Source organism: Anopheles maculipalpis, chromosome 2RL, assembly GCF_943734695.1.
Source record: "Anopheles maculipalpis chromosome 2RL, idAnoMacuDA_375_x, whole genome shotgun sequence".
NCBI classification, from domain to species: Eukaryota; Metazoa; Arthropoda; class Insecta; order Diptera; family Culicidae; genus Anopheles; species Anopheles maculipalpis.
Genome location: NC_064871.1, coordinates 33384032 through 33398221, shown reverse-complemented (window position 1 = coordinate 33398221; position 14190 = coordinate 33384032). Strand labels below are relative to the sequence as shown.

The 14190-nt window shown below is 45.7% G+C and overlaps 1 protein-coding gene across 12 annotated transcripts in view; it reads left to right on the top strand.

The window, feature by feature from the left end:
- The window catches only part of LOC126557211 (protein groucho-like), a 345364-nt gene that overhangs the window by 143406 nt on the left and 187768 nt on the right, over positions 1–14190 (top strand). For all 12 annotated transcript variants that reach the window (XM_050212904.1, XM_050212911.1, XM_050212907.1 and 9 more), the window contains one exon: positions 2361–2405. In XM_050212904.1, the coding sequence (XP_050068861.1) occupies positions 2361–2405 (45 nt within the window). The remainder of the gene's footprint in view (positions 1–2360; positions 2406–14190) is intronic.

Here is a 14190-nt window from a genome sequence, read left to right as displayed (position 1 = left end):
AAACAGTGCGTTTTTGTGGTGTTACGAGTGGTAAGCAAAGTACAAGAAGCTTTTCCAGTATGGATATGGGAGAAATATTAACGTTAATATTTCGGAATATGCAATCGTTGGGTTGCGCTGAAGTATAGCAAAACGAAATCACGTGGAAAAGCGGGTGCGGTATAACGAACGAGGGTTGCAGGAAGGAAAAGCGTGGCCCTGTGCTGCAATCAAATCCAATCAAATTCGCATTCAGAGCGGTAGGAATAATTTGGAATATTATTTATTCGGTGCCCACTACTGCTCCCTCACACTTTTCGGCGGCAATATCGTCCGTACATGCTTCCGGATCCTTGAGCAACCGGAACGATATCACCGTTGATCGATGGAACCCATATAATGCAGAGGAATTGGAAGCTCGCAAACTTCGGCTCAGCAAAGTAACACGCGGGTTGTACATGTATATATTCTCGGGAAATTGTAAATTTCACCCCGTTTTTCGATGTGTGTTTGTGTCAGGATAGCTGTACGAATGTACTCAAATATTGGTACGTCTATCCGTCACGATCTTCACCTTCCCTCAGCTGCCAATCCCTCCCCCAAAACCGGAGAGTTCGTGCATAAAATTCATCCCTATTTGATTGGATCGACACTGGCGATGCTGGGTGACCTCGGTTGTCGAATTTATCGACATCTTTCCGGACATTCAATGGTGGTGGCGGAATCGAGGCGATGTTGTCGAGCAGGAACTGAGGGAAATGTGTTCCGTTTTTCATTTGAAGAACAGCCGGGACTGAAACGATGGACACAGGGAAACGCCGGCTCAGAGAATCCCATCCGTCTGACGGATCCGATCCTCCTCAAAAATATCTCCAACTGCACACATATTCCGAATGCACAATTTTGGGGAAACGATGCAGAATATGTACATTCATCTTTCATGTTTCGATCTGCGTACCCTGCCTTGCCTGCCTGCCCTTCTATGCATGCTGAATAAATGCAGTTGCAGAAGCGAATATTCAAACCCGTCCGAACGGTGCGCTATGCTTCTCCGGTGGGTGGAGGTGCCTCGGTCCTCGAAAGGCCCGTTCCGTACCAATCGGATGTGGAAATCGAAGCGAAGTGATTGTGAAATTATTATCATCATTCGCACAAATCGCACTCGGCTGCTCGAAGGTGCTGCCCGCACGTATACTGAATATGAGCTGTACACACATCGCCTCACACAGTAACACAATCCACACACAGATGGTGGACGGGAGACGCCTATCAGCTTTCAATTCCACTTCGATTTGCACCGGTGTTTATCCTCCATTTGCATTCCCATTTGGTTGACCGTTGCATTCTCTTCCGCAGTTGGGAGCTTCCGCTGTATCTACGTGTTTGGGAGCAACGTAAGGGAGCGACGTTGGGGACCGGTTATAAATAAAATATTTGGAAAATTAAATGCAATTTTCTCCAACTGTCCGCCTGGGAAATGGAGTACGGAGCATGGTAAGCCTGTGCATCCGAAAGCAGTGCGTTCGGACGGCAGTCGGCCAATCCATCCATCGTTCTTCGTTAGGGCAATTCCCAGGTACCTAGGTTCCGAACGCAGGACACCACGACGACGATGCAGATGTTGCCGGTGTGGCAAACACACGGGAAAGCAATCTTTTCCTCCACGTTTCATGTTTCGCTTCCCGCGTGGGTTTTCTCTGCAACGGAATGCTGCACCGCTGTGACTAGTTTGCTGACTTTCTGCCCTCGGGCACTTGCGTGTGTTATACGTACGGTCAAACTCCGAGCCTTGGATGCGATTCAGCAAAAGGTGCAATTAGACACTCGGTTTCCATCCTTTCCGCGTTCCTTTTCCTACCTTACGCCGCCACACGGGTTCGGTCGTTCGCATGCCAGTCCGATAAAAATAACAGTCATTATCAGCTTTTATGTGAAATGCTGCTCCATCGTTGTGGAGCATGTTTACGCCCATGTGGTGAGTGTGGCGAATTGTAGAGGTATTTAATTGCTCCCACCACCACACGTCACGACAGCCGTAAATGATCGTCGTTGTATTATGCATTGGTACGGCACAGAGCGTTCCGTATGGTGTAAGCGTGTTCTTCGAGAGTCATCGAGCATGGTTGTTAGATTAAATCAATACAATAGTATTTTATATGGAACGGAGGGTTTTGCGTAAAGAGTTTTGTATATGAAATTTTTTTTTTATATAGCTCAACATCTGACTAGCTGGTTCTTGAATTCTCCTGTTAATCAATTAAATTTACAATTCACGAGTTGATACGAAAGTAAATTAAAAATCAATACATTCCGGTCACTGACTAGAAAAATTTTTTGTCCTAAAATACTAATTGCATTATTTTTCTTTATTTTTCTTACAGTACTACGAAATGTCTTACGGGTTAAACGTAGAAATGCACAAACAGGTAAGTGATGCCGTTTCGAAAAATTACACTAACATAAACCGTACAATAAATTATTTTTCTAGTTAAAAATAACCTTCGATTTTGAGGAACTTTCAACAATTTTGTCTTAAAATTTAGCTGTAGCAAAAATATCGTGAAAACATTCGTTGCGAAGCGAACTCTTTGCTTCGTCAGCTAAGCGCATTTTGCTAACAAAACCCAGCTCCCCAAACCCAAACGACTCACTCCCGTTGACGTGATGAATAGACGATGAGGCGAGCTTGACTTGAAAGTTATTAAATTAAAATAACAGTAATAACAGCTTCCGAGCGTGTCGCCAGCTAAATCGTCACACGTAGAGTGGGTGCGAAAGTGTCGAGGGAATCGCATAAAACCGTGCAAAGGAAAGCCGGAAGGCCGTGGTTCAGCAGTGCAAGGGAGGCTTGTACCTAGAGCCTCCCTAACATGTGTCTAATGTAAATTGGCTTTCGTCCTGTCCTGTCCTGTGACTCGCTTCCGCTGTCTTTGTTTTAACCATGTCGCTTTGGCGCTTTACAACATTCTCTCTCTCTCTCTCTCTCTCTCTCTCTCTCTCTCTCTCTCTCTCGCGGCAGCTTATGGCATGTTAAGGCGCCAACAGTTTAGTCACAGTTGCTTGCGAGTTGTTTGTGTTGTTGGAGGACGTAGAAATGGAGGATGATTTTAATGAGGGCACATGGTGAAGCAGCACCACAAAATTATCACACCGACGGCCATCATTGATGACATTTATGATCTCTTGGCTGAATTAAAAAGAGGAAAAGAAGAACGCAAGGCATCAAATGAAAAGCCCCCTTTCCGATTGGTTCATTGACTACTAGATCCTTGCCATTGCTCTAATATTGACGAAATAAAGCTCAAACGCGTTCAGTTCAGATACAGTTTTAAATCTAGCTGAATTTTGAACGTACATTTTAAAGCAAATACCGTGCACCCTTAAGACCACATCGAAACTTCGTTGCGAGATGGGCCAACATTTGTTACGCGTGACGCTGGGATGGAAAAAGTTGATATTCGTTGACAGTAGTGTGGTGACGCATGGATGGCAACACAATCTTGTGCGATCGCAAGGAAAAACATAAATCCCCATGGCCTCTCGCACTGTGACCCGCACAACAAACTCGATTATAATTCTCTTAGCATTCTCGTTTGCACCGAAACACGAGCCCCACCAAACACCGTTGTCCGTTTGTGTTTGTGTGTGTGTGTCCTCCCTTTGTCTTGTGAGCTGTGATGTGGTCGATGGCAAGACAACCATTGTCTTCTGAACACACCACCGGAGAAGGTTAAGCGAGGGAAGGATGCACCCCTACGTATCTGCCACCATTCTGTCCGGTGTCTAGTGGTGTATTCGTTTCGAGATTGTGAAACTCCCCGAAGCGCGAACAGAGAAGCTTCATTCACCCCCTGTTTCGCTTTTTCCGTCAACGATTTAGCACGGAAGCGGAAGTGCTTGATTTCATTGCCTTACTTTCTTCTTCGTCGAAGGATCCGTTTTCTTCACGGTTGGGAAAGATGTTTATGTTGCCATTCTTCTACCAACCATCCATCCCGCCAACAACCCACCGTTGGCGGGGGAGCTTCGAAGTGCACAAAGTAGAAAATGTTTGCCGAAGCGAGAAGACTCGCAGAATGATAGAGAGAGATAGGGAAAGAGTCCTTGCAGTGGGAGAAAGTGCGAAAACCATCCAAACCAACTCTCTACACTAGGAGAAGGCATCATCCCCAAAAACCCATCGCCCCCCGGCTTTCAAGCATCCTGTGTGTATGTGTGTGTGTGTGTGTGTGTGCGCTCGTTCGTGGCGTGTGAAGCGTGCTCGAGCAAAGTTGTAAACTGGAATAATAATCAACTCAAGGAAGTCGTCAACCGCTCAACGAACCGTTGCCCACTGCACGCTTCTCCACTGCCCTTGGTGGGCATGACGTCGAGCTTCGAGGTCCCTATTCGGTCCCAGACAAAACTCAAGACACTTCAGGAGGTGAAATCCCTCGGGTGTGGTGGCGGCACGTTTGCAAATGGAATGAATATTGTGTGACGAAGGATGAGTTCTGCACTGTGTTTTGCCCGCCGCAGTGAAGAAGATAGGCGAGAGCCGCGACCCAGGGGAGAGAGTTGGAAGCGGTACAAGCGGGCGGGAACATTATACGGCAAATATTCCGACGCCAGTTCGGACAAAGTTTTATGCCTTTCGCAGGCGACGAGCCGCAAAAATGTGTCTAAGTGTGTGTGTGTGTGTTTGGAAAGAGTGTTTCACTTGCAAATTTCTTTCATGCTTTTCTATTTTTCGCTCCTTCTACCCGTAGTCCTTCCCGACTGTGGGAGCTGTTAAGGATGTGCGGTTCCAAACGGTGAAGGAAACCGGATTTACATGACCCCCATCCCATCCCGTACACCCATGATCCCTCCCCTACACGGCACACGGTACAACCATCCAACCAAGCGACACAAAGTTATGAAAGCCGCGTGGCGTTTGGTTGGTAATGGCGGCGGTGGCAGTTTGTTGTAGACAGCAATAATAATCATATTATACACGGAATCAGATTAGACGTTTTGAGCGAAGAGCCGGCAGCGGAAGGATGCGGGTTGCACAAAGACCACCACCCCGTCAGGATGTGTTTTGTCCGTCCCTTCCGTGGGGTGGGCTGTGTGTGTGTGTCTCTTTTTCTCTAGGGAGATATGCGCGACACGCGGACGGAAGGAATCATTGCCGAAACAAGACTAAATGGTAATTCGATTAGTTTGTTCATTTACTAGTTAGCCCGTGTCAAATGTGTTCGTTGCGGTGGAACAGTTTCCAATGGTTGGAACCCCTCTGTGCTCCATCTCTCCGTTCGTCCCCTTGCCACAGCTTTTGCCGACGGCGTTTCTGTGTGCAAATGCCGTTTACTGCCGGATGGAAGTTTCGAGCACTGTAGTTTCCGTCGTTTTGCAATCAATTGGCAAACCATAGGGAGGAAAATGTTATGATGTGCGTGTGTTTGTGTGTGTGTACGTTTATGCTTCGTGGAAAAATGAAACAGATTTTGTTGGTTCAATTAGCACTGTCCGGAATGATTAAAATGAAACTTTTTCCTGGTTTAGGCACGAGCCGCCTCGTACACCTGGGGAAAATTGCTGTGAAATTTTGATGTGACCGTAATTTCTAATTTCTTAAAGTAAAAGACACAACGATTTATCCAATACAGATTACCTAATGAAGCAAGATATGGAATTTCGAACAATAGAATGGAAAAAAGCGTCTCAAAAGATTTGGAAAACTAAATTTAAAAGACGATGAATCAATTAAAACCAATGACGAATCGTTTTGTCAAGTTTTTTTTTTTTGGTTCGCAACAAGAAGGAACACTGCTGCCTCATCGTTTGGCGAAGCACGAACCAGCTAATGGAAACATCAAACCGAAAGTGTTTGGTGGAAGAAAACTTATTATGCACGAGCAAATCATTTCCCACAACTCTCGCACTCTCTAACCCTTTTAGAACTCGGTACGCTAGCAAAGCAGTAAAGTCTTTAACTGGCATAGAACCAAGAAAAAAGACCAAACTTATAAAAAAAAAAACAAATCGTCTCCGCTCATGACGCTCATCTTGGTTTTCCCACTTCGTTCGGGTACGCTGCCGGCTTGCCTTCCTTCCTGCAGCTGGCAGCATAATTAAAAGGTATAATCACTAGGAAATTATTCAAATAAATCTGATTACCAAAACCTCCGTCCCCATCGGCCCTGGTCGGTTTTTTTTTTGTATGTGTGTGTGTGTGTGCAGTGTAGAAGGAGAATCAGAACGGTACAGCAGCAGCAAAGCACGATGGGTGAAAAGTTTTCCGCTCGATGGAAACCATCACCACCACCAACACGACGACGGGTGGCTGGCTGGCTGGCTTCCAATTTTCCCTTGTTTGCTCGTGAACAAAGCATAAGAATAGCAACAACAAAAAAAAAGCTCCACTCACACACAAACACACACAGTTTCAAGAAAACTCTGCGCCATTCCACGCACAACATTCTCATTTGCCAGTGGTGTCATTTTTCCAACTGCTCGGAGACTTTTCCAGGCGCTCCCGCCCGCCTCGCCAATGATCGGCCGGGTTAGCATTTTCGCAGATGAAAGAAGTCACAAGTCGCGTGAAAATGATAAAAGCGAGCGGTGGAAAAAGTTACGAACCCTGGGGGCACCTTTATGCCACCCCGTCCGTGTACTGTCTTCTCACACACTCGCGCTTCACCGATTTTTCCAGTTTTCGGTGAAGAAGTGAAGAAAAAGTTAGCATGAATAAAAGCGAGCGAGAGGAGAAGAAGGAGGAGGAAGAGGTTGACAATATTATAATAGAATACCACCACTCCTGCACCGGCGGTCTCTCGTCGCCCAGTAGCAGTTGCACAGTGTCGGGATGAAGGATGATTTTCAAGTCGGGAAAAATAAAAACAGACAAAAACTGGAAACGAAAGCCTTAGAGCTGCCCTTCGTCGTGCGTACCCTGGACCTTACGTCACGACAGTCACGTCGCTGCGCTCCCGAATGCAATCCTTTGCAAGCAATCCGATCCTTTACCAGTGTTAAGAGTGGAAAGTGCTCTCGAGGGATGAAGAATTTGCTTCACCCAAGAAAAGGGAGCGAACGGTTTCGAGGTTGTGGGTTTTTGTGAGGAGGGGGGGGGGGCATGTTGGCGGTGGCAACATGAAGCTACGAAATTGTTGAATAAATGACACAAGAAGGCTGCTCATAGCCCGGTACGAGGTCGGTTTGGTGGTAAAGGAAGGCGTCTGTGTACAGGAAAGATTGCCAAAGAGACAACCCAAAAACGACAGGAAACCCGATGAACGTGCTCGGTCGAGAAAGTGGCAGGACGCACGGGGAGGATCAACGGTTGAGGCACAAGTTGTTTGTGGAAAACCATCACAAAAGGAAAATTTTTCATCTTACCCCAGTAGCATTCCCCTCCGGCAGTGAAATGATGCCGTCAGCGTAAGGTTTCGCCCCCCTCGTACGGCGAAAATGGTGGAACGATGCTTTGAATCTTCTGCTGCTTCGAACCATCCGCCCACCGACCATTCCTTCTTCACCGCTTGCGAATGTGTTTTCCGGAGCTTTCTTACACCAATTACCCGCCCCTCCCGTTCACCTTTTTTTTCTTCCGCTTGTTTCCACCCACCCGGGTGCAGACCGGGCAGGAATGGTTTCGGGGCGCTGTCACATTCATCATATCGTGGTGTGTGTGTGTCTTTTACGGATTTCGTGCCGCTGGAGCGGGAAAATAAACTCTCGAAACGATGCTCAGTTCCGTTTTGGGGATGGAACCGCCGGTCCGGGAAATGGTGGCGAAACGAAACGGGTGGATGATGCAACGCCTTACCAGCTTAAGCCGGGCACAACTGCTGTGTGTCTTCCTTTTGCCAACGGTGAGTGAATCAACAACATTCGTCAGCACAACACAACAACCATAGCGGCGCACGAAGGTGAAAAAGTAGAGCAAAAAAAAAAAATGAGCGAAAATGTACCGATGTTTCGGATAAGAAAGTAGCACACTTACAACACACACACACACACACCACCGGGAAGAGAGCACACATACACACACACACACACGTGTACAGTGCATTTAAGGCATGAAATGTCGGTACGGATGATCTCTTTCTTTGGCGAGGGCTTCGCTTTCTGTTCGACTACTTCTCGAGCGAAGGATGTGAGAAAATTTAACAAACATCAGAAGAAAAGCATCACGAACCTGGTGTACCCATCACCACCGGATGGGAGGAAAGGAAAAGTCGATGTTGATGTTTTTATTTTCCCCGGTTTTCTTCGGCCGGATCAGGATTTCAAAGTGAACGTTTTTCAGCGCACATCCGTTTAGCTGGGGTAAGATAAAGCAAAGCGTACCGTTGCTGCTGTGTGTCGTTGTGCTGTGAAGTGGTACCGGCTTGATTTAGCTACCGCAACACTTAGCAGTTTATCTGTGCTGTGCGCTTAAGTTTAGGAAGTGTTTGGGAAGATGAAACGCGAAGTAGATTTTAAAGCAATAAGGTTATCGAGATGCCTTATATTTAACGGATTTGAAATTGTATGGAGTTAATTCTACCTTTTGTTCATAGTTTTTTACTGCATTACTGCAGTTGCTTCTAATTAATAAAGCGTACTTACCAACACTGGACTGTAATTTATAAACAGTTTTAAATTATAATTAGTCAAAGCAGAATAATCTTCCCAGGTAATAAGAGTCTTGTTGAAAATATGTTTGATCTAAGAGTAATGCAGAATAAATAAGATGATAAACAAATTGAATTTATACTTGCGCACTCATTAATCTCGACACGTCTTGTTAGGACGAGCTTTAGTAATTGATAGTAACGTAAAATACTAGGAAGTTATTGTAGCTCTTAAGTAGTATTAGCAAGCAGCGATTACATGGCTTTCTTCATAAATTATTATTTACATTGTAATTCTCAATAATTAGATAAATAGTTTTGGTAAAGATGCTCTCATAATTCATCTGATGTATTGTTTATTGTTTATTGTTTATTAATTAATTCGTCCACCGAGAACGGTTTAACGAGGCAAACACGCTTGCAATGGCTAAGACGCTTTACAAGGATTTACAATAAAGGCAGAGAACTTTTAAAATGGGACATAGACATCGTAAAATCAAACTTACACTAACCGCCTTAAGCGGGGCGTTAATACCGTATAATGTGTTGTCGCGAGCTTCGTGCAACATTTGTCGGTGTCTTGATACCGGTCGCGGGACAGCAAAAGAAATCCTACTTACTAGTGACGGATCATCAGTGGTTTCAAGTAGAAGTCCTGCTATAAAGATAACCTGAGCTCTGTTGCGCCTGACTTCTAACGTTTCTAGGCCCAGAAGAAGACTACGTTGATTGTAGGGTGGTAGTAAGGATCTGTCTGCCCAACCTAGCTTTCTTATGGCGTATCGTGTGAACCTTTTCTGTATTGTCTCAAGTCGTCTTATAGATATAACAGTATAAGGACAAGTCACAATAGAATAGTATTCTAACATCGGGCGAACCAACGAACAATACAGAGATTTTAGACAATATGGGTCATTAAAGTCCCTGGTCGATTTAAACAGTACACCTAGTGTTCTATTTGCGCGGTTAATAACGTTGTCATAGTGATGCTTAAAAGTCAACTTATCGTCGCCTTATCGTCTTATCAAAACGTCTAGGTCACGCATTTCTTTAGTTCTCGCTATCTTGACGCTATTTATCTGATATTTGTACCGGAACAGGTGAGCGCGTCCGAGTGCAAGACACCACAAAGCACTTTTCTGTACAAACCGTCAATGAGTTCTGGACGCACCACAGGTTAAAAACAGTAACAGCATGTTGTAGTCTCTCACAGTCGTCTGTAGTTTTTACAGGCATAAACAATTTCACGTCGTCAGCATACAGAAGGTAGGAATCGTCAGGTAACACAGAACACAGATCATTGACAAACTGGATAGAATAGAAGCTGTCCCAGATTGCTTCCTTGTGGAGCCCCTGAGGTGCTGGTGAAAGGACGAGAGGTGTGTTGGCCAAATTGAACGCGAAATGTGCGGTTTAGGAATATGGAAACCTCGGCACGTTTTGGCGTTGAAGGTGCTGTACCACTTGTGACATGTTGTTGTACTTCGTTAGATAAATTAATCTCAATTAGCTATTGTTAGCCACATTAAGAAGCCACTTTTAAAAGCCGCCTTACGAAGCATTATCGAAGCAAATCTCAACATGCTGCAACACGGTCTTTCCAATATAATGAAAAGATCATATCAAACACCAGTGGACAAGATTAGGAATCCAGTTTTCCTTTTCCTCCTTGTTTGTTTAAATTCGCAAAGATTTATTTAACGAAGAAGATTTTTTTTACTAATCGTAAAGCACCCATGAAGGATCTTGGAACTGTGTAAATAAATTCATCATCCAATAAAGGAGGAATTCTTTTCTTTGCCTTTTCTGCTATAAGTTTAAGACTAACAACCGCGCGTGGTAAATAAGAGGAGGCATTTTACTGAACATCTGCTTCGATGTTTTCGTTTTCATTAGGGCTAGGCACGAAAACGAACAGAACAGATTCTATGCGGGATAAGTTGTGGCAATATACCGCCGTCGCTTTTTTCCCCCATTGTTTTACATCGCTAACCAGCTTAACATGATATGCTTCCCTTTGCTAAAAAGTTCACCAAACAAACACAGACGAAGAGAAAAGCTCACTACCTTTTTGGTCTAAATTTTTGTAAACGTAAACGAAAAACACAACAACACTGGCTGCAAAATTAAACACGGCAATAGAAACTTCTCATCCGCGAGCAAAAACGACAAACAGTAAATAAAACACCGAAAGCAAGAAACATGGAACCGTCCGTCAATTTCGTCGTGCTACAAAAATCTTCCCTTTTACCTGGCTTTTCCTGCTAGCCTGATGTGTCTACTACCTAGGTGAGATAATAAATCTCGAGATGAATAAAAGAAAACAAACGAACCGAGAGCAGTCACCGAGGCTTCTGCCGCTAGCGCTCCTACTCCAGTGCCTGCTGCTGTATGTGTCAGCAGTGTGGAATGTCCTTTTTTCTGTTGCTCCTTTTTTTTTGGTTTACCATAGTCTCCTCCATCACTATGGTTGCCAGTGGTTTAGGTCATTCTTAACGCAGCGCTTCCAAAAACAACCGTGCGAAGCCACGGCAAGCGGCGAAAGGACTTTACCCACCGTCCGCGTTCATGATGTTCGCGTTTTGGGGCGGATATGGTAACCAGCAGCTTATCGTTACTGCTACTGAGCGCTCGGGAGTGGGAGTGGGTGGTTTTTCCACTTCCTTCTTTGCCTTTCCTGACGAGTTTTTCCTTTTTTTTTTGTCATGTCCCTTGCTCGCGGTAAACCATTCTAACGTTATCCTCCGTTACGTTTGGCATGTGCATGAAGCAAACGAACAGGAATGGGAGAAAAACATTTTACAAGTGAAAGCACGAGCGAAATAACGCAAGGAAAGAGAGAGAACATGGGAAAGCAAACTCCAACAAACTGGCACAAAAAAAAAAAACTGTACGGAAAAACGATTGAGGGAAAACTCACTCAACGAACCAACACCACCACCACCACCACCACCACCTTGTTTTCATTTCACTCTCCTCTCCCCATGCCGTGCACTAATACAGCCTGTAACCGGCTCCACCATTTCTACGGATTTCCACGGCTCGTTCGCTCGTCTGTTTGTTGCTGTTTTTCAGGGAGGTTTTTTTTGCTTCTTCTTCCAGCTGCTTCTCGTTGTTGCTTTTGCTTGTTTGCTCATATTTGATTTTCTTCCTCCCGTCAGTTCTCTCCCTCGTATTGGCCGGGTGTGGTTGCTGTAACGACCGGCTTCGGTCGGCCGGAACGGGCAAAAAAAAAAAGCCGAGAGCAAGATAGGGTGGCTTTTCGTAATGAATTCTATCCTCCCCCTCCTCCCCCCCCTCCTGGTGTTTCTGCACCACCAGCCCCTCACCGGCCCTCCTCCTTCCTCATCTCTCGGCTAGCTTTTCTGCTTCGGGTGATCCAATTGCCAACGTGATGGTATTCACGTAGCTGGCAGTCCTTTATCCTTCCGCTTCGCTTCTACTAACGCACCGCTTCGCTGCTTCCACATCCCCTCGATCCTGTAGTCGCTATTCATCTACTGATCCCTTCGCCTTTTTTTTTCTCTTTCAACCTCATCCCTCCCTTCTCGTCCATCGCCAACTCCCACTCTTCATCAGGGAGCCTTTCCGTTCCATACGACAAGCTTTTATTTTACCGCTTCCGTTGATACGCACCAGCATTTCTGTCGCCCCAAGGACACAAACTCCCAGGACAAACGAGGTGTGTGTGTGTGTGTGTTTCTGTAGAGGGGGTTGGTCGTTTGAGGGCCGGTGGTTCCGTCCTACAAATAACCATCACGTTTATCCAACCATCACCTTTCGCTCGGGTCGCAGGAACAAACACGGCGAACCTTTGCTTCCGTGTTTCTACTCCTTTCCGCCAATTTCTCTCCCTTCTTATCTGGCAGAAAGTGTTGGGAAGGTGAAAAAGTGAACGGCAGTGGTGGTGGTGGTGGTTGGATAATTGAGAACCATTGGATAAAAGGGCACGAAAATGGGGTAGTTCGGGGGAGAGGGACTGTGTAATGCCAGCGGAAAGTAATCCGCCCACACCACCAAAACCACTCCACCCACCACACCACCCACTCGATCTCTCTGCCTCCCGTCCTGTAGTAAGTCTTCATCTGTTGCCTTGTGTTTTCCTAACTTTTCCATCATTGTCGGGCGGCAAACGTTTGTGGGGCGAGCGTTCAGTTCTCGACACCAGCGCGAAACGACGTACCTTTCGTCGCCCTCAATCCCACACTGCCCCCTCCGCATCTACTAGTTGGTAACGCTTTATGGAATTTTCTTTCACTCTGTTTTTCCAGAATTATTTTCCACCCATCCCTCCCACCCGGCCAGGAAGGGAGGGAGGCGGTGGTGTATACACTCAACCGCTGTTTTCTGCCCACAAGGGAGAGTGAATTTGGTTTGCAGACGTGGGGCGGAAAACAATGAGGAGCATCGCCCACTGCTCCATGCTCACCACTTTCCCGCTCCATTCTTCCCGTGCTACAATTACGGTTGATCCTGCTGCATTCTTTCTCTGTCACTCGATTGAGTCACACCGGTCGTGTAGGTTGGGCAAGGGCAGGCGCAGGCACTAATGCTTTGGCTGCTCGGGTTGTTTTCGTACCTTCTCTGTTGCGCGCATTGATTGGACCGTGGCGCCGGATGTCTCTCTTTTTCTTCCCCACCGGTGGCTCTTATGGCTTTGTGTAAATATAAGCCCTCTTCTATTTTTCTCCTCCCGCTCCAATCTTACCTGCTATTTGCTATCATAGACATACGGAGCGGCAGGGAAAAGGCAGGAGAATAAAAAAGGACGTGCGGTAGGGAGATGGGAAACTTCATCAGGAAACTTTTCGTATACTTTTTCTCACCTTCATCAACGGTAACATGAAGTGTGACTACTTCTTCCTCGCCTCACACTGCTCGCTCTACTGCCCCTTTGCTTCGCATCCTCTCCAGCGGGTAGAAAATATGTGGAAAAACGAAGAAAAACCAGGAAATGGCTGTAGTTCAAATCGTACCGAGAGATGGATGATGGCAAGGGAATTCAACACCGACAATCATCTAGCTGCTGCCGCTGGTGAAGTGGAGACTTGGTGGTAGCGCGGTGCAGGTTGGTCGCTGGTGGTCGCATTGTAATGGAGCGGGCAAATGGTTGGAAAAATGGAACCCGTGCCACCACCACGTCCGGCCTGTTCCGTTCCCTTGGCAGCACATTTACTTAACCGTGTACACACATACTGTCGGGTTGGGACTTGGACATTAGTATGGTGCGAAGGTGAGTTACGCGTGAACAACGCGTTCAGCAGGATGAAGTGAGTACCGAGCAAGTGAGAGAGAGAGCGAGAGCGAGAGTAGTGAACTTACTGTGGTGAGTTATAGTGAACGTGGAGCAAAAACCATTGCTGCTTTTATCTTTTTTGAATATTTATTTTATTTACTTGACTGTAATTCATTTATTTTGCTTCTTTTTTGTTAGTTTTGTTCTCTCAGGACAGTAGCTCGTCGGTTTGAGATTCATGTTCGTAAGAGGAAAGGACGAAAGAATGTTTATCATATTGTTGAGTGAAGACAATGGGTTTTGATTTTTGGTTGTTATTCATGGTGGACATCGATTGTTAAATTTTTTGCTTGTGTAAAAATTAGCAATATCTCTGAGTGCTTATAAATCATA